This window comes from Mya arenaria, chromosome 10 (genome assembly GCF_026914265.1).
Source record: "Mya arenaria isolate MELC-2E11 chromosome 10, ASM2691426v1".
Classification (NCBI taxonomy): domain Eukaryota; kingdom Metazoa; phylum Mollusca; class Bivalvia; order Myida; family Myidae; genus Mya; species Mya arenaria.
In genome coordinates, this window is record NC_069131.1 from 12,060,779 (window position 1) to 12,082,833 (window position 22,055).

Sequence of the window (22,055 nt, forward strand, 5' to 3'; positions counted from 1 at the left end):
CTACAACATACATTCGAGATAAAGCTGGATTACCCAGAGACCAGACTAGTTACCTGTTTCCGGAGACATCAAGGACATGTAACTCTTTCAGGTAGCCAAGTTCCTGTGGCAGACGGAGGAGGAGGTTGTCCCGCATTGACAGGATGTCGAGTTTCTTACATCGACCAATCTGGGGAAAATAATAACAATGCAATGACATTTTCTAGTTTTAAGCATACAGCATCACTTCGAATATATTGCATTGCCTTATAGCTGGATTAAAAGGTCATATAACAATTATTCTTATTCTTATTTCATGTCATGCGAACATAATGTTTGTAACAATGATAAAACATCTACAAAAGTTAAAATTAGCTATATTGTTTATAATTATTTAAAAATGTGACAGTAGATGCTAGTGATGAAACGATAATTGAGTACAATCGATAAATCGTCGCTGACAATGCTTTGTCGGCGACAATCAATAGTGGTTGTCCAAAATCGATGTCCCTAATGTTACTTCCAGTAACTCAATTTTTTTGTTGTGGTAAAAGTTCAGTAAATGTCAATATTTGTTTCCGGTAAATTCTCCTTAAAGTCATTTTAACATGGAAGGTCACTCTCTTAAACAAATGTGGTGAATGTAAACACTTTTGCTTAAAAACTTACAAACTCTCCCAAAATCACAAATTGTTTTTATTTGTTTATATATTTCATAAAACCTTCTTCAAATGCTTGGTCCGATTTGATTTGATTATCGATAGCAAATGGAGTCCGATTTTCAAACACTAGTAGATGCTTTACTTTGGCGAACAGCGATAGTAAAGCCATTGTAAATGGAATCAGTTTAGACTTGGGTTAACTAAATTTCAGTTGAAATGAGTAACTGACAGTTGCAGTTTGGTCTTTGTTCACCAAGGTAAATAATATAGCTCAATTTTAACAACTTCAAATAGAAAATTGTTGCCAACATTAAATCTGCTAACAGGCTAAAGTTTAGTCAGCTTTAAACATTTCACTTATTAAAGTGCAATGTCACACTTAAGACCCTTCATTTCAATTTTAGTTATAACAAGAGATGATTGTCAAACATTATGCCCCCCCTCCCCTGAGCCCCATGTTGTCAAGAATATTTGTGCAATTGAATGAAATTTGCATGGACTGAAATGACAGCCGATTTGTCATTGGATGCCTTTGGGGCAGTTTTAAGATTATGACCAATGAAAGTGTGAGGATAGTAGGTACTTTTTAATCATTTTCAGATGATAGCTGATATTTGCAGATAAACATGTATCCTCTTAGGAGCAAGGAATATGTAAATATGAAGAAATTTTAATAACTATGAGTTGTGACCTTGACCTTTGACATTAAGACCTTAGGGTTTGAGGGCCATGGGTGCAGGCATTGTCAAGTTATCACAGACAATATTTTTGCGTTCAAGGTCACTGTGACCTTCAAAGGTGTGCAATATTACTAAGTTAGCATTGCACTATGAACAGTTGTACACCACATTAAATATTTAGTTAATATGGAGTATACTGAATGGTTAACATACATCTGTGGGAATCTCTGTGAGCCGGTTTCTATCCACATTGAAGTTGGTTAATTTCCGCAGCTCCCCGATTGTGTGGGGCAGCTCCTGAAGGGAAACAAAGCATACACATGTAACAAGCTATCAATGTAAGGGCAACAGTTACCAACATCATAACAAACATTCACAGATACCCAAGCAGAACATTCTCAAATACCCTAGCAGAACATTCTCAAATACCCAAGCAGAACATTCTCAGATACCCAAGCAGAACATTCTCAGATACCCAAGCAGAACATTCTCAAATACCCAAGCAGAACATTCTCAGATACCCAAGCAGAACATTCTCAGATACCCAAGCAGAACATTCTCAGATACCCAAGCAGAACATTCTTAGATACCCAAGCAGATCTTTATAAAAGTTCTCAGATACTCAAGCAGATCTTTATAAAAGTTCTTAGATACCCAAGCAGATCATTATAAATGTTCTTAGATACCCAAACAGATCATTATAAACATTCTTAGATACACAAGCAGATCATTATAAATGTTCTTAGAAACCCAAGCAGATCATTATAAATGTTCTTAGAAACCCAAGCAGATCATTATAAACGTTCTTAGATACCCAAGCAGATCATTATAAAAGTTCTCAGATACTCAAGCAGATCTTTATAAAAGTTCTTAGATACCCAAGCAGATCATTATAAATGTTCTTAGATACCCAAGCAGATCATTATAAACGTTCTTAGATACCCAAGCAGATCATTATTTACGTTCTTAGATACCCAAGCAGATCATTATAAACGTTCTTAGATACCCAAGCAGATCATTATTTACGTTCTTAGATACCCAAGCAGATCATTATTTACGTTCTTAGATACCCAAGCAGATCATTATAAACGTTCTTAGATACCCAAGCAGATCATTATAAACGTTCTTAAATACCCAAGCAGATCATTATTTACGTTCTTAGATACCCAAGCAGATCATTATAAACATTCTTAGATACCCAAGCAGATCATTATAAACGTTCTTAGATACCCAAGCAGATCATTATAAATGTTCTTAGAAACCAAGCAGATCATTATAAAAGCTCTTAGATACCCAAGCAGATCATTATAAACGTTCTTAGATACCCAAGCAGATCATTATTTACGTTCTTAGATACCCAAGCAGATCATTATAAACGTTCTTAGAAATCCAAGCAGATCATTATAAATGTTCTTAGATACCCAAGCAGATCATTATAAATGTTCTTAGAAACCCAAGCAGATCATTATAAACATTCTTAGATACCCAAGCAGATCATTATTTACGTTCTTAATACAGAATATTACATTTTACAAAGTCAATGAAGAAATCCTCATTATGCACTGCCAGAGACAGTATAATCAATAGCATTTTACAAATCTAGGCTTTATGGTTCTTCTTATTTAATGGTAATTGTTTTCATCTCTAACTCCATTATAATTCAATACATCAGCATAATAAGTTTATCCACTTATCCAGCCTGACATTCAAACTTAATCATTGGGCTTTTTAATGAAATCAAAATACTTCAAAATGTATTGCTTGTTATTTAACAGGAAGCATTCAATGCAAAATTCCTAATTTCTGAAAATGTCAAAATCGAAACTTTCTCTAGTTAATATCCTGCAAAAAGTAAACTCTTATAAAACCAATATATTCCCTGAAATGATGATTACATCAAAATTCTGACATTTAATACAGTGCAAAATGTATTATATAACCGCAAATTTTAATAGATTATAACACACATAAATACCAATACGTACAGAGAGTAGGTTTTCTGTTAAGATGAGCTCTTCTAGGCTTTCACAGCTGAAAGAGATAAATTTGGAACAAATGTAACAAGATACCAGACAGTTTTCATTTCCTACATATCACATTAATTTTAGATATATATTTTTTTTTTACCAATTATGCAATCAATATTAGATTTTGGATGAACAAACCCGAATTCCGACACTAGTTCTTGGCATCAACCAGCTATATAAAATTTAGAAATTGTGCAAGCCCGGCAAGCTTTTATCAGGGCAGGGCTTGTGGGCTGTGCTAATTTCGACCACTGATTAAGGGCATAATTCCACTCCCATTTCCATAGCCAAAAAGTTCACCATCAAATGAAAATATTAAAGATGATATTTTCAAAAAAAATATATAGCTGAAAAATAATTTCAGCAGCTAACTGAACATCCTTTTTCACTCCTACGCACAGGGTACAGAAGGTAGAAAATTCAGCTCTCTATATGCTTATCAAATAATGCTCAATATGAGCCAATTTCTGACCACTGTTTTTTTTTAAAAAGAAGCCTTCAAACCATCTTTTACATTCTATGTCCATTCTTACATCATTTTTGTATAGAAAAAAAATGAAAATTGCCATATATAGTAAAATTGACCCAAAGCCGTGTTGTCATCTTTCAAATTCCTAAGCATTGTACAGGACTGATTGGGCCTTTTTTTAGCAGTCATTTTAAAATACTATTTAAAAGGCAGTTGCTGATATATATATATATATATATATATATATATATATATATATATATATACAGAAGCTGTTATAAGACCGCAAAGCAAGCTGATCATGTTTACTTCATTCCTTGACTAAGAAAATGCGTTTCCTATGGTGATTGGTACAACATTAAGTATTCAAGTGGACAGCTGGTAACTGCACCGTTGAGTGTACTTACTATCCTATTTGTGGAGTGAGCTCGATCAACTGATTACAGTCCACCTTCAGGATGCCAAGTTTCTTCAACTGACCTGAAATCAAGACCATGTGAATCAATAAAGATCAAGACAATTGTCAAGAAAATATCAGTGATTCAATGACGATGTTTTGTCATGATCTTTTTAACCAAAAAAAAAATCACTCATGGTATGACGCTTAATTTGGTTGTCTGAGACTACCAGATTTTTGGTTGAATAGTATTTTTTTTAAACCTTCACGGAAAAGTATTTTTGCTTTATGTAGTGAACACCAGAAGGAAATATTTCACTCATGACTACAAAACTCATGAAATATACCTTTTGGTGCTCACGCAGTGAAATATATTGCAAATTTACTCTTAAACAATCAATCATCCTCTATATGCTATATAACATTACAAACTATTTATCAACACATTTGATTGATTGATTAATAACACTGTCTGTTTATGGGAGATACTGAATAAAACATGAGGCCCCAAATGTTACCTATGCCCTCTGGGAGCCTCTCCAGCTTGTTCTGGGAGAGACACAAGTCCGTGAGGTTGGACAGGCCAGCTATCTCCTCCGGCAGATACTCGAGTTCGTTCTCGGACACATCAAGCTGTGTAAGCTTCTTCAGGTTACCGAGCTCCTGGAGACACAGATAATAAACACAATGGGTGGATTGTTCTGAAGTTTGTTAAAGTTTACAACGCGATAAATGACATCATTGTTAACTTTTAAACATGATTTTTTTTATGTGATCACATACATGCTTACATAATTAAATAGAAACAAGTACAGCTGAAACAGCTGTCTGTAATTTTGATAGAATTACTTCAGATCACAAGAGTAAACATTAGACTTCCAGAGCTGTACCATTTTGAAAGTTAACAACAATGACGTAATTAATGTTGTTAACTTTAACAATCAGCTGACGTTAGTGTATTGTACACAAATATTGTACTCCATGGTAGATGGATTCTTGCAATGATTTGGCACGCAACTTTCGGCAAATATTTAATCACCTGACTGAAGAGGCTCAATCCAACAAATAATGCTAATTTCAAACTTTTAATGTACTAAGTGCTTCCTAATGATCACTCTCCCAATTTTCGTATTGTCAATCTATTATAACAGCTGATGTGTAGAGTGTTATCTGGTGGCTGCTTTTTATAATCTTGTCATTTGTGATCATTGAATAAAGCATTCTCATTCTGGGAAATAGAGCACGGCTGTACATTGTGCATCCTTATTCTTGTGTCAGGGGCTTTAGGCCTTTATCACCAAAAACCAGTGTCTTGTTATAGAGTATATTCTTGGAGCACTTGAGAGCTAACAGCTTAAGAACCCCCACCCCGACCGACCCAATCCCCCCATGAAGTACAGATATATATACAAATGTGCTCTAGTTAACAGATATATAGTAAACATTATTTTTCAGAATACTATTGGCACTCTTCTTGTTTGCAACCTGGTAGTGCGCCAGGATAACATCATATTAACCCAATATCTTTAGAAAAAAGAAGTTACCAATGCAGCGCCATAGTTTAAATGTAACCTTCAGAGTTTCATCAGTGCATAAGATCATGAATAGCTACAATTTCTAATATTTGCATAGCAATCACGTCATCTGTTTTCTTGCAGACTTATTGCAATAAAACCCCGCCACAGCAATACAAACATTAAACCCACAATCTGTGGGCTTTGTCAAGCTGAAATGACAAACCTCTCTTGAGCATGTTTCAATAATTTACAGGAAATTACTCGTTATCCAAGAGAGAAAGAATTATGGAGTGGAACTTGTCATTGCAATGTCACAATTTTCTCCCATACTCATTTTTTGGGCCATTAGAACGTTTTATTTTCTGTTTAAACAGTACGTTCGTGATTAAAACATTCATTTCCTAACCAAAGCAGTTTCATACACGTTGCTTTTACAGCAGGTTTAGTGGGATAGACGCAGAAAAAAAATCTTAGCATCTTTTGCCCTTAAAAGTGCTGTTGCACTATAACAGTATCACACCTAACTAAGAGTTAGTGAATATTTCAGGTTTTCTAAATTATTAGGTCAACAAGCAGGCACAGACAAACTGGACTAATTGTTTAGAAGACCAAATATAAATGCTTTCTTAGTGTTTAGTGTGAAATGCCACACATACCGTATTTGCCCACCTTTAAGGCGATCTGCTTATAAGACAACCCCTTACTTTGCCCTTGAAATCTTGTGTTTTTGTCTTACTCGTATATTAGACTGGGTAAATTTTTAAAGCAAATCAAGCACTTTAAATTCTCCAAGTCTGTGATAATGTTCAAGCTTAGCTGTCAATTATCAACTAAATTTGTTGATTTGCTTGAAGAAAATCACTGATTTTTGTCAACTTTGAGCTCTCTAAATTATGTCGAGGTAAATAAATAATAAGAACAAGGTAACGCGGTTAAGGTGGCAGGATTTGTTTTGCAATTACTTATTTTTGTACACCCAAAGGCCCCTTCATATTTGTAGTGAATTCAAACATTTCGGCCACAATTTGAAGGTTCTCAACAACTATGATTATAATTTTTCTCATCATATGGTAATTTCTAACCAACCTAGACGAAAACATGGTTATAAAATGGGATCATAAGGTTTTCGACTGACAGATTTATATACAATACATTGCCATCCGCCTCACAAAGTGTACCATTTGATCTGCAGCTGACACATATCAATACATGTGTAAATAAGTTCAACTTTCACAGGTGTTTGTTTGGATTGCAGTTGATGGGACTTACATTTGGCAAAATAAAGAACCATCGATAATTGCGGATAAATTAATGTAATGATTAATGAAATGTGTTTTGAAACCTGCCATTTAGCCTGCATGATATACGCAAAGCCTAATCGTAAGATAAAAAGAAGTTTTATTTCCAACATAGAAAAAATAACCTGATGACCAATATTCTAAATATTTACAAATTAGTCAGCAAAATGTGTCTCCTGTGATCATGCGACAAAGTGTTTGGACCGATAACAAGCATTTGCCAATCTGCTTATAAAGAAGACATCAAGTGTTCATCAAAGCGAAACAAAGCAGATGGTCGCCTTAATCCGATGGTCGTGTTATTGTCACTTTTATTGGGATGTCAACAACAGACAATAAATAGGTCAGTCAAATACCGCATGATGAAGAATCCTTATTCTGACTTGATTATTTCTTAATTTCTTATAGCCTCACAAGACGACCCTACTTTCAGGTTTAATTTCGGGACTCAATTTCCTCATTTGATGCCTTTAAATAAGTGAAAATACACAATTGATGACTATTTTAATACTAAATAGAAATTTAGCAGATGTTTTTGGTTCAAAATGGAAATTTGACATTTGAAATCTGCTCAATGAATTTTTGGTTGTCAGAGCTCTTTTAAATGATTAAATGAGAATTATATAATGTTCAGTGATCCAATTGCATACATGCCATATTTCTGGGAGGCTTCCCAGGGGATTTTGGTCTGAATTCCAGGGGATTTTGATATTACACCAGGGGATTTTTACGCGGGGAAAACTTGAGCAATATCTGCATTTATAATATAATAATTAATACAGAAATACACTCAAATTACAATAATTTTTGGACTTAGTCATCATGGTCCTTCATGGAATTTCACACTCATAATATAATTGATGCTTTCCACTGTCAACCTTAAGCAATTTTTTTTAATTCCAGGGGATATGGATCCCCCGGCGGGGGACCAGGGGATGGGTTGAAATTCCGGGGGATTTTTCCCCCCGCCGGGGGATATGGCATGTATGAATTGGAGGAGGCAACAGCCAGAACACTAGTGAATGATGCTGAATGTATAACTTACAGGAGGTAGTTGTTGAAGGTCATTACAGTCCAGCCAGAGTTCTTGAAGACTTGGTAGCGAGCCCACACACTCGGCCTGCAATTTATACAATATCGTTAATATACGCTTCTTCATGCTCAAAGGCCTGGTTTTGGGGATGTCTGGCTGATAAATCCTAAGCTTTGCATCCCCTGTTTATTGCCCTGATGTCAGAGCATGGTACCATGCAAACTTCCTGAGTATTGTTCTTTGGCTTTTTGGCTTTTAGACTATCTTCAGAGGAAAAGGGCTGCAACGGTTATGGGGGAGGGTACAAGGCCTTTAGGACATGTTATAGATCAACATGAGAAAATATCCTAAAGTGTAACCAGGTATTTGATATAATATAGCAGCACTAATACTGTCTAACAATCGAGATCATGCCTTAGAGCATCAGCTTGTGTAGCGAGGGGGTCATGTGTTCAACCCCCACTAGACACACAAAACGATTTGTATCTAGTCCATTACTCAATTAACAATGTTACAATTGATTCTAATCCTTCTTATAAACAAATTTAACAAGAGAGAGTTGTGCCCTGACTGGAAAATGAGCCCAGAACCTCTTTCTAAGCAAACCAAACTAGAGCTGTCACAAGAGTGATGAATACCCCCAAATGCCGCCTGGACACAGGAATGGCAAACCATTCCTTTGAAAAGAGGCCATAACTCCAAGGTTACTGCACACTGCATCTTCTTTTATCATGCATGTATTGTTTGTCCGGAAACCGTTTTTCTATTTTCGTAACAGTGCACAAAACCTTTACTCCACTGGCCCCATTTTCAATCACAAGCATTGTCTTCACAGAGGCTGCCTATACAGCAAGTTTCATCACAATATCTCATGCCAAATTAAAGTTATGAAGCAGAAACCATTTTTCTATTTTTAGTAACAGTGACCATGACCTTGGCCCCACCAGCCCCAATATCGAACTTGACCTGTATCTTCTGATGTTACACCTGTGTACCAAAAAATGTTCAAATCTGTCAAGCCTTTCATGAGTTATGGTCCGGAAACCATTTATCTATTTTTAGTAACAGTGACCTTGACCCCACCAGCCCCAATATCGAACTTGATCTGTATCTTCTGATGTTACACCTGTGTACCAAAAATTGTTCAAATCCGTTTACCCTTTCATGAGTTTTCGTCCGGAAACTGTTTTTCTTTTTTAGTAACAGTGACCTTGACCTTGGCCCCACCAGCCCCAAAATCGAACTTGACCTGTATCTTCTGATGTTACACCTGTGTACCAAAAAAATTTCAAATCTGTCAAGCCTTTCTTGAGTTATCGTCCGGAAACCGTTTTTCTATTTTTAGTAACAGTGACCTTGACCTTGGCCCCACCAGCCCCAATATCGAACTTGACCTGTATCTTCTGATGTTACACCTGTGTACCAAAATTTTTTCAAATCTGTCAAGCCTTTCATGAGTTGCCGTCCGGAAACCGTTTTTCTATTTTTAGTAACAGTGACCTTGACCTTGACCCCACCAGCCCCAATATCAAACTTGACCTGTATCTTCTGATGTTACACCTGTGTACCAAAAAATTTTCAAATCTGTCAAGCCTTTCATGAGTTATCGTCCGGAAACCGTTTTTCTATTTTTAGCAACAGTGACCTTGACCATGGCCCCACCAGCCCCAATATCGAACTTGACCTGTATCTTCTGATGTTAAACCTGTGTACCAAATCTGTCTAGCCTTTCATGAGTTATCGTCCGGAAACCATGAAAACCGACCGACCGACCGACCGACCGACCGACCGACCGACCGACCGACCGACCGACCGACAAGCTCACTCCTATATACCCCCTCAAACTTCGTTTGTGGTGGTATAATAAGTTTGCTTCTGAGGGAGGGCAGCCCCTGACAGTTGACATAACAAGAGCCGTCAGAAGACAGCGCGCTCGACTACGCCGCTTTGACTTACAATACAATAACAATGTAATAATACCAAGTTTGGTCTCTTTATGTCAAACCTAACTAAAATTATTTGATACATAAGGTGACTTTGATGCTGCCCTCCCACCAGCCCGCCCAAACAATGACGCAAGCCATTCAAATAACTTGATTTCCCATTATGAAAATGTGGTTAAGAATATACAAATATGCCTTTCAAAGGAAATTAAAAAAAAATCAAAACAAAAAAAAAAAAAAAAAATCAAATAACTTGATTTCCCATTATGAAAATGTGGTTAAGAATATACAAATATGCCTTTCAAAGGAAATAAAAAAATAAAAAAATCAAGGGCCATAACTTGTATTTAGGCTTAAAAAGGAGTTATGTTTCTTGTTGTAGGATGGTCGTAAATAATTTTGAATTTTATTAAATGCATTTAATGAACGGTATAGAAGTTTTTTTTATTAAAATCCCAACTTGCCATTAACTTGCCTAAAACTTTAACCTAAGTCAATCAGGGGCCATAACTTGTATTAAGGATATGGAGTTATGTAATCTCATTGGGTGATGGTCCTGAACAATTGTGTGAAGTATTAAGTCAATTGAATGAAGGGTATAGAAGTTATTAAACAATATCCCAACCTGCCCTAAAACTTTAACCTAAGTTCCATAGTCAATCAGGGGCCATAATTTGTATAAAAGATAATATGGAGTAATCTAACCTCATTATGTGATAGCTCTGAACATCTGTGTGAAGTATTAAGTCAATTGAATGAATGGTATTGGACTTATAAGTGAAAATCCCAACTTGCCCTAAAACTTTAACCGGACGCCGACGCCAACGCTGGGGCGAGTAGTATAGCCCACCTATTCTTCGAATAGTCGAGCTAAAAATTCTTTGGTTTGTCTAGCATGGTTCTTTAAACCATTATAATAATATTACAGAGGCAACATAACATGAGCATAAAGAAGTTATAATCCTTTTAAAAGCATAAACCAAAAAACTCTTGAACTCTGGGTTGTCAATAAATTTCTGTTGAACTCTCTCAAATAGTTAAGTAACTGACCCGCTCAGACTTAATGTTCACTTATTTTTTCATGTTTGAACAGGTCAAATAGCCATTTGAACTGGCCCAATTGTCATTTGAACCCTTCTTTTGGCAGGCAGCCTGATCTTATTGAGAACACTGTGAACTTTTAGCTAAATCAAAGTGTATCCCATAAAGAATATGGTTGTGGAAAATATTATCATACAAAATTGACCGGGAACTATTGGCACTTCTGTTAAAAAGCATTAGCATGATTGTCTTGAGAGGATAAGATCCCAGAGAGACGGAGAGCCAGAGTATCACACAAGTCCTGGAGCATATGCATTGCTTCAACAGGACGACAAATTCAATTTTCAACAAGACTCAGGGCTCTTTATTTGATCTGGTGGATTCATTTTGGTTTGAAGTAATGCAGAGATGGGAAATATTTGATAGAGCATTTTTGAGAAGTGCCTGCAAGACTGCAGTAACTGCCTGAATTTACAGAAGGACTAACTGTAGTCTGGCAGGCACCCCTTGGTTTCATGGTCAATTTTGAAAGTATCCTTTTAAAATCAATAATATTCAATGTTACAAGGACTGACAGCAAATTTGGAACAGTTAAAACAGACCTATATATTGGTATGAATAAAAGGCTAAAAGCTCATACAATCGTATGAATAATTTCATTTTAATACAAAAGCATACAAGAATATAATATCATTTAATGTCAATCGTCTATCACAACAAACTTTCTATTTATGTTTAACGAAAGAAAAAAAACAAAACAAAATGTAGATATAGTGATATAGATCAAACACATTAAGCAAAGATATCTCACTAATAATTCTTTTCATGGAAACAAGCATCACCTAACTGTTACCACAAATGATGATAGACAAGCATTAATTACAACTTAAGACCAACATTAATGAAAAGGCGTTAAGTGCATGGCCAAATTTGATAGTGGAGAATGTCTTTCAAGCGATGTCTCTAGACATAAGTACACTTGTCCTTAAAAGACATACATGCCCTAAAACACGTACAGTGTGGACAGTACTTGTCCTTAAAGACGTACATGCTCTAATACACGTACAGTGTGGACAGTACTTGTCCTTAAAGACGTACATGACCTTATACATGTACAGTGAGGACAGTACTCGTCCTTAAAGACGTACATGCCCTAATACATGTGCAGTGTGGACAGTACTCGTCCTTAAAGACGTACATGCCCTAATACATGTGCAGTGTGGACAGTACTCGTCCTTAAAGACGTACATGCCCTAATACATGTACAGTGAGGACAGTACTTGTCCTTAAAGACGTACATGCCCTTATACATGTACAGTGAGGACAGTACTTGTCCTTAAAGACGTACATGCCCTAATATTTGTACAGTGTGGACAGTACTTGTCCTTAAAGACATACATGCCCTTATACACCTGCAGTATGGGGGGCTTTGTTTCTACTTGCCTAATCATGAGACTTGAGCAGTGTTAAACCAGACTCAAAACTAAAAGGATGGCATATTCTGCCATAAACATTGAAATGGCAGCCAATATTGGTATTCTAGCACATCTGATCACTATCTGCATGTAACCCACTACCTCAGTGTAGAACAGTTCTTTCAAAACTAATATTATAAACAACACTTTTTACTAACACTTATGATAAATAGTGAAAACAAAAGTTGTTTATAATAGAAGTAATCATGCTGGAAAGTTCAATTTTACACGCACCCTGTTCACATAATAGGCCAAATACGGTACATACAAACCGCATTGACAGTCAAATACCTCCAGACAACACATAATAACTGAGATGTCAAACTCAATGTTTCCTAGATTTGCTGGTCTATACATTTTGCTAGATTTGCTGGTCCGTACATTTCTCTCATTTCACAGAAAGGAAAAAAGAAAGAGACAAAATCATGCACAAAACAATAAGCACATGAAATCAAGCATGGACAGATAAGCTTACAAGAACGACCGCAGAAATGAGGAGGTAGAAACAGTAAAAATAGACCTTGCTTGCCTTTAGATTAATATTTTTTATCCAAGTCTGCATTTGGATAAATAGCTTTCAGTTCAACTGCTAAACCAATCACTGCATTCAAGAAAACCACGAAGATTATTTTAAATGTCAAACCAATAGAACCTATTGATAACACCACTATGAGCAGTGTCTGTGTTTTTCAGTTCATTTATTATCACACTCCACTTGGGCAAGCCCCATAATATTATGGGAGGTGCTCTGATAAGAAAATTAGTCATATTATGTTTTTGGAGCAAAGTGCACCCTGGTTAGAGCTACCCCTGTTCTTTAACATGCACCAGTGTATTAAAGTACTGTCAGACAGGACCCCCCATTTAATGGCCCTCCCCAGAAGACGATTAGTATATTTTCAGTGGTGCAGCAGGGCAGGGAGTTCAACAAGACATTCAAAAAAAAATCATACAAGGACATAAGAAACCAGACCTGAAGAGCCACTCCTCTTAAAGTGCACCTCCTTGTTACTATTAAATAATGAATGTCTAAAGTTATAATCATCCATCTATAAAAATAATATCATGATAGCAAGTTGATGCTGATTTTCTTAAATACATGTACAGAAAAAATACTGACATCCTCCATTGGACAACATATAATTTTGAACACTATATAGTTCAACCAACTATAATAGAAATGTGTGAGTATGCCTTTAACTTAATATCTGCTGTAAACGGAGATAAATCAGCGGAGTGGTTCCTTATTCCGGTAAGTGGAACTGCAGGGAACTTGAGTACACCCACGCCCACTTGTCAGGTTGATGGAACGAAACAACCCAATTAGCAATGCCTTTCCTGGCGTTAATATAGAAACTGAGAGAGCATTTCAAGGCTAAGATGATGCCAAAAATAATCTCTGTTGAAGATTAAAGTACAAAACAGACAGTAATTATAAGAAGATATAAAGAGAAAATTCGCTGATATATAATTATGTATTATGATAGCTTGCAACATTTCTAATCCACTTCAGTCAAAGGTTTTTAAGCTCCATGTAAACCACCAATTCCTTTCTAGGAAACTCATATTTTTCCAAAGTGACCCTAGGTAAAGAATATAACCTCCGAGGCCCATTTTAATAAAGGATTTTTACCCGTAACGTCGACAGTCTCAAATGTCACCAATACAGCATGTTGATTGTGTTCATTTCCTTTGTTTTGGTGTTAATTTTTATTACCACTATTGTTTAATTTGCACAAATATGTAGCAAAATATGCAAAATAATGAAAATATGAAACTACAATTTTTTCAGTCTAATATCTTGATTGAAACAGGCCACTGAACATAAACTTATCTCATTCAAAATGTTTTCAGTGTCCGCCAAATGTTTTTAATTGTATGCACTAGTGGTTAGAAGCCCAGATTATTTTTTGGCTAAGCATGGGGAAAGGCACAATTTTACAAGAACTATTTATTTTGTAAACACAAAACATCCTTAAATGTCAAATCCAATATACAGCAGCCATTATGTAATAGATAAAAAACAAGACATGTTTGTCAAACATTATGCCCCCCTGAGCGCCATGTTGTCAGGATTATATGGACAATTGAATGAAATATGCATGGACCGAAATGACAGCTGGTTTGTCATTGGATGCCGTTGAGTCAGTTTTAAGATTATGACCATTCAAAGTGTGAGGAAAGAGTGTGTTATGACCATGACCTTTGACCTCAAAATCCATACGAGTCATCAGCTGGTCACAAAAAATCTAAATGTCAAGTTTGAGGGCCATGGATGCAGGCATTCACAAGTTATCACACAGACAAGATTTTTTCGTTCAAGGTCACTGTGACCTTGACCTTTGACCACGTGACCCCTAAAATCATAAGGGGTCATCTACAGATCAGACGCAACATCAAATCAAGTTTGGGAGCCATGGGTGCAGGCATTGTCGAGTTATCTCTGAAACATTTTCTCATTCAAGGTCACTGTAATCTTGACCTTTGACTCGATAACTCCTAAAATCAATAAGGTTCATCTACTTGTCAGGCCCAACTTCCATATCAAGTTTGATGACCATAGGTCTAGGCATTGTTGAGTTATCACTAGGACAAGCTTTAAAATTATTTACCATTAAAGGTCACTGTGACCTTGACCTTTGACCCAATGAGCCCTTAACTCAATAGGGGTCATGTACTGGTCAGGCCCAACCTTCATGTCAAGTCTGATGACCATACGTCCAGGAATTGTTGAGTTATCACTTGGACAAGCTTTGGTCTACCGACATACCGACCGGCTGACATGTGCAAAGCAATATAGACTTTTTTGGAACTTTGACAGTAGTTTACCTTTCATGAAGGATGGCTGGACTTCAAACATGTTTTTCTACAGTCCATTCTAGTATTGCAGTTTTCATTCATAGTGGCAGAAGCTCTGCCCAAGCCACCTTGGTGAGTGAATACTATCACCATTAGGACTGTGTATAATAAGCTACTGTGAAATCATTTATATTCGTTGGCATGAAATTTCGTGGTTTTCCCAAATTTTATATTTTCGTGGGTACTTAAATTCGTGGTTTTTCATTCCTGAAAAAAAATCCGAAACTGCGATCATCCTAAATCGTCTGCATTATCTCCATGCGCTCGGGCACATGATTTCCCTCTTTTACGTCATACGGTTTATGACACTCGCAATAGTGGTACAACATGCCAATTAGTGCATATACCCATGTCAATTATAAATTTAATTGAAAATTAAGGTCATAAAAGAAGATGCACCCTGATCAGCGAAGCCATTGAATACTAATTAAGAATTTTGTAAACTGTGAAAACACCGAGAAGGTGCGTATATTTGAGTAAACAATCAATGTAATCGATTGAAAAAAAATGAGTACCGACATTCAACATGCGCATCTTGTACCTGGTGATTTTCATGAATAGCACACGTTACAGCAGCTGTTTCTGTCATTTGGTTCATAAAAAAAAACAATGAATTGATTTAGTTTGTTATTTGTTAAAGGCAATTATAATATATTAACAAAACAATAATAGTAAGATATACTGTTAGTTCGATATTTACGCTGTAAACCGCTGTATACCGCTGTATACAGTGACCTCACTAAAGAAAATACTATGTACGTACATAACATAGTATGGTCATAACAAGGCAATTAAAAAGGTGAATAAAATAATTATATTTCGTGGGATCTTGATTCGTGGATCACCCCACCCACGAAAACCACGAACATTAATGTCCCACGAACATTAATGATTTCACAGTATGTTTGTAAAACATGTATGCCCCCATATGAATGGCAGTAACTTATTCATTCCGCATAAATTGTCTGTAGGGCAATTTAAGGTCATGACCGACATCCCTTCCAAGTTTAATGATAGTATGTTTAGTTATGGTTCGATCAGTTCTAAATGTTTCCAGTAAAACATGTATGTGTTTTCGCGATAGCAGTGAATTTGCTATTAAAAATTGATAGTATAAGGTTAAGAATACAGGCAATGCAAATTATACAGATATACACATAGCTGCTTAATGGTTTAAAGTGGTAACCAATTTGTTTATAATAATATGGCAATGGTCAATTACTTTCGAGCAAAACATTGGACTTATTAATAATCATTGTTGTTGTTTTTTAAATACCTGCTTTGAAGATGACCATGATTGTGGTCAATCTTGTGAACTTGACCAGTGATATGTAGAAGTAAAAATTAATAGGGATCTACAATTGGACACTTCATGTCATGACAACCACCCGACAAAGTCAAACAACCGTTGGTCCAAGTATTCTCTTCATATTGATTGGACAAGATCTTCAGGTTCAAGGTCAATGTGAGCTTGATCTTTGACATGTAAACCTCAAAATCAAAAGCCTCATCTGCAGGTCAATCGCTCCTCCAACTTCGAGGACCTTTGGCCCACACCAACTCTAGTTATCAATTGGACATTTTTTTGTGTTCAAGGTCACCATGATTGTGACCTTTGACCAACTGACCTCAAAATCATGACCAACCACTCTATCAAAGTTGAAGACCATACATGTAAACATACTCCAGTTATAAATCAAAAGAGCTTATTGTGCAAAAGGTCACCAAGACTGTGACCCCTTTCTAGAACATCAAACAGTAAATGGTTGATCGATCAACTGACTGACCCACCAAGATATGCATTTAGCAATATACCCCTGCTACTAGGTATCATTTCATGTCTAAGGGGTTTCTACATACCAGTTCATCAATCTCGTTGCTCCCCAGGTCTAGACTTTCCAGCTTCACGAGGAAGGACATGGACGCTGGAAGCTGGCGTAGCATGTTTTCCCGTAGCTCCAGGTGGGCCAGGCTACTAAGGCTGGAATATAAAAGACAACAGTGTGTATATACACTATAACATAAAACACAACAGTATGTAAACTCTCTATAACACAATATAATGTAAACTCTATAACACAACTGTGTCAGTGTGCATATATACATTCTATAACACAAAAGTGTGTATAGATTATAAAAACAGTATATATAAAACAACTGTGTGTATACACTTTATAACACAACAGTGTGTATACACTCTATAACACAGCAGTGTGTATACACTCTATAACACAGCAGTGTGTATACACTCTATAACACAGCAGTGTGTATACACTCTATAACACAACAGTGAAACAACTTCTCTGTATACATGTTCATCAAAATAACCCATAATAACCCAAAATATATTTGGAAAATGACCTCAAAGTCATCATAACAATTCTTGACTGTTTCCCCTGCTAAATTCTTGTAAACATCATCACAAATATTTAATGAAATTGCAAGATGAACAGCCTGAGTTTTGTGCAAACACAATACATTTTTAGGCTCATCAACTTTCTATTTATATGAATCTCAATCAGTGATGTTGCAGAAAATTTAAAAACCAGATGTTCTGAAAATGAGACACCTTGCTGATATCAATGACTTGTTTTTTCTCCGTGTTCTTGCAAACTATAGCTCATGTTATAATTGCATGCTCAATCATATTTTAATAAGATCAGTTTAAGACATTTCTAAACGTTTTCCGAGGAAGCAAATGGTTTTCCTTCTTTTTTGAATAGAGTTCTTTCAACCTCTGTTAAATACCAGCGAAATAATATGTTTACATTCCTTTTACATTAAGAAATCCTATGGCCAATAATTCTGTCAGGGATGTGATTGACCTGTCCGTTGAAGGGAAGGTTTTCGGGCCGCTTCAGGCCTCCAATGGGATAAAAGCAGCATGTCCAGAGGCAAAACCAGCTTTAAGAACCTCTTTTGAGTGGTTTTCATATTGTTTGGTGAGGTGGGGGGGGGGGGGGGGGGGGGGGGGGAGATCCTTGGAAATCCGAGAATCCCCAGACAAATCATATCCTTATGGGGCCTTGAAAGAACATTATTGCCAACAGTAATTGATGAAGTAACAAGCTTACTTGTTCATCAGATACCTTAAATGATGTTAGACACAAAAACAAACCCTGATAATGCAATAACTTTGGGTTGATTACTTTTAAGAACATATCATGATCTGAAAATTTTCTGGTTTTCTTATAAGAGGAATATAAATCAGAGCAATATACATATTATGGCCATCCTTACCAAATTAATGTTTGCAGTATTAAACTTAATAGCAGTAACTCAGTTGGTAGGGATTTTTTTAGCAATTAAGTTATGATTTGTATTGAACCAAAGAACAGCAAACCTATAATTTCAATCATTGTTTTTGATGTTATTGATATGCTCACCACTACCATAGTATTGAGAATATTTAAGGTAAAGAAATCACGGAGGAAAACTCACTTCGGGAATTTTCAATGTGTCTGACGATACAAAGCAAACAATTTATTTTGCATGGCCTTAAACCAAGCACTACAAAATACAGCCCAACAGTTTTCTGTGCAAAAAATATTAACACTAATTACAGAAAGTAATTTCTTCCATGATCAAGACAAAACTGGGCACCCTGTAGACTGGGAATACACCATAATTAAGACGGAGACTCCTGATTTGTCCCCTGGGATGGCAGTTGTTTTGTGTTGATACGATTTATGATTTCCACACATCAATACATACTCTACTGTAGTCTAGTTTGTTCTATGAAGTGCAAAAGTAAGAGTAAGGCATTGTTACAGGCTAACAACTGTTGAAGTGGTAGACTACCATTCAATAAGTTAACTGGTGTTTTTGCAGCTCATCACTAAAAGTCTTCTATCATTTGTTAATGTTCTAAGGCCAAAAAATATAAAGTGGTTTTGACAAGGTTACATCCATTTCAAAAACAGATACTATGGGAAAGAAAGCTTTTTTCTTCTTTTTTATAGGGCTTTATATACACACTTAAATTATTATTTTATTTTTTTGAATTTACCAACTGACTAAAAAGGGTAGGGTCAGCGCCTATTTCGTAGGTAGGGTCAGTTTACCTGAACCAAATGTTGGATTTTTTAGGCCTAATTAAATGAACAGCACTGTTAAGAAAATTATACTATTTTATTTCTCAGGATAATGCATATGCCTTCCTCAAGACAACCTACATGTTCGTACGTTCTTAACTTAACCGTAAATGAGGTAGCAGTTTAAAAAATCCAAGCAGGTTTATTACTACTAGCAGTAACTAACCACTCTTGCTTCTGAAAATCTAAAAAAGATGGGATTTTTTGGGGGTAATTTTATAGGAAGATCTTATTGTTTCACCATTTACCTGATGAGAATTTTAGGAATGTTTTCAAGATGGTTCATATGTTTATACAATCTAATAACAGTGCACTGATGGTTAACTTGTAAACGTATATACACTTTATATTTATGATAATAATAAGCCTTTCGCACTAAATATGCCTCCTGGCTTATATACTCTGACCTTCGCCAAGCTCAGTCAGAAAAATATCAATTCTTAAACATTTCCAATTAAATGCTTTCTTCCCATAATGAGTTTCAATACATTATTGAGCATATATATCTCAATGCAAATCAAGATTGAGATTTCAACAGTGCACAATTAAGCACAAGCCTCAAGACCTGCAATCGTTATATGCTTTTCAGGCTTACTTATTTTGCATTTTATATAGCCGGGCTTGTTGACAATTTTTGATGATCACTCTTGTGGAAGAATTCTAGCTTGTCCAAATTTGATGACTATTTAATACAATTGAAGAATACATTTTTAGAGCATTCTTTCAGAAATCACTGTAAATACTTTGCACATTTGTACCTTTTTAAGCATATAAAATAAAAATTTAAGACCAGTTGGTTTAGCAAGACCACCTTAAAAAGGCCAAGGGATAAAAAGACAATATGGGACAGCAACGCATCAAGCAAAAAGGGTAATGTGGAAAGCGCAATTGAAACCAAATGTTCAAATTTAATTCCTTGCCCTAATTTCCCCAAGCTACAGTCACACCAAAGCTAGACCCAACACATACCACCCCAGATTAAAACAGAACACCCTTAATTAAGAGATATATTGATCTGGGGTGGTCCGGGATTGTCCTGAATGAAATTGAGTCGATGGTCCCTCGAAAGTCTCAAAATATCAGAACAGCCCGAACCCAACAAGGCACTTCAAAGGGATGGACATCAAGCTAACACGGATTACCACCACGGCAGTGCCACAAACCGGCCAGGAATGACTTGACCATCCCAGACCAACACAGTGTCAATACAGATGATAACCCGGATAGTACCAGACCAACCCGGATCAACTACAAACTGTCACTGACCTAACACAGACCACCCTCGAGTGATCCATGTCCTACACAACATGCTAAGTCTCCGAGGATCAACATGATCCCGATCGGTCAAATTTTAGTCCATGATTATCCAGTACAATAAGGGTGGTCACTAGGACTAGAACTTAAAATAGCTCATTTCATTAAGCCAAATTCTTACCTTAATATAAAATATTAGTTAGTTGTGATTATCATTTATAAAGATAATTTTTCTTAATGTAAGCATGACTGTTTTTTTAACACAAATGACATTTTACCAGAACAAAAATAGTGAGCTTAGCTTAATCCTGCTATAAGGGACCTAAGCTTAATTTGGGGCCAGTGCAACATGGCAAGGTGTAATATAACATACCTTCCAATGTCCTTTGGCAGCCAAGACAATGAGACATCATTGAGTCCAAGTCTTGTCAAGTTCCGTAACTGCGTAATCCCTGCTGGTAACCTGCAACAGGGGAAAATCATCTTTAAATAAAGGTCAAATTTGAGGGTTATGACATATTGGGGACATAGGGAAATTTGATTCTATGGCTGTGTGCGGTATGTGCCTGTCATGATGAATTTATAACTATAATTTTCTGCATTATTTGCAAAACAGGTACATGATGTCTTTAAATAATAATTTAAACTTTAAAATAATATCTATCAAACATAAACTTATTGGCTATGATCAAAGAATATTCAAAATGATTACTATTTATGAGAAAAACCTCTACCATTTTAAACAGTTCCATTTTTCTTTTTTCGACCACCCAGTCTACATTTCTGCCAAAAAAAAATGTAAAAAGAGGAGTGGCCTTAAGTATTATGTGCTGACACTGACTTACACGCCTCTGTGCAGGTTTGCCAGTGGTTCGGGTCATAGTTCTTAATCCTAACAAAGAGAGAAAAGTATGCACTTTATACTCCATAACATGGCATTACAAGGACTCCGGGAAATGTGAAATTGAACAGCCCATCTCATGTCAAAACCAATATAACACACAATTAGCCCAATCTATACACGATCTGAATGTAATAAGAGTTTTAGCACTCTTGAAAACCTACAAGAGAAGACTTATAAAGTATATTAGGAGAGAGGACAAGAAGGAGACAATCTTCCTATTCGATATTTCTGTCTTACAGTGAACTTTTCTCAGATAATCAGTGTTCTGCCAAGGACACGCCTTTGCGCCATTGGCGCAGAAAAAATCAGGATGGCGCAACAAAATACCTGTAGACCCGCCTGTTTTTCGAAAAGCTGTTTTGACTTAATAGAATTTTCGAAGAGCCGTTTTGACTTAATTGATTTCTTTTTTAGAAGTTTTAC

General features: G+C 36.1%; 1 protein-coding gene across 14 annotated transcripts in view; it reads right to left on the reverse strand.

Annotated features, from left to right (window-relative positions):
• The window catches only part of LOC128207037 (protein scribble homolog), an 82,913-nt gene that overhangs the window by 47,568 nt on the left and 13,290 nt on the right, over positions 1-22,055 (reverse strand). For all 14 annotated transcript variants that reach the window (XM_052909840.1, XM_052909836.1, XM_052909848.1 and 11 more), the window contains exons 4-11: positions 21,102-21,191; positions 17,241-17,361; positions 8,075-8,149; positions 4,733-4,877; positions 4,225-4,297; positions 3,307-3,352; positions 1,535-1,618; positions 54-169 (exon numbers count right to left, since the gene is read on the reverse strand). In XM_052909840.1, coding sequence (XP_052765800.1) covers positions 54-169; positions 1,535-1,618; positions 3,307-3,352; positions 4,225-4,297; positions 4,733-4,877; positions 8,075-8,149; positions 17,241-17,361; positions 21,102-21,191 — 750 coding nt within the window. The remainder of the gene's footprint in view (positions 1-53; positions 170-1,534; positions 1,619-3,306; positions 3,353-4,224; positions 4,298-4,732; positions 4,878-8,074; positions 8,150-17,240; positions 17,362-21,101; positions 21,192-22,055) is intronic.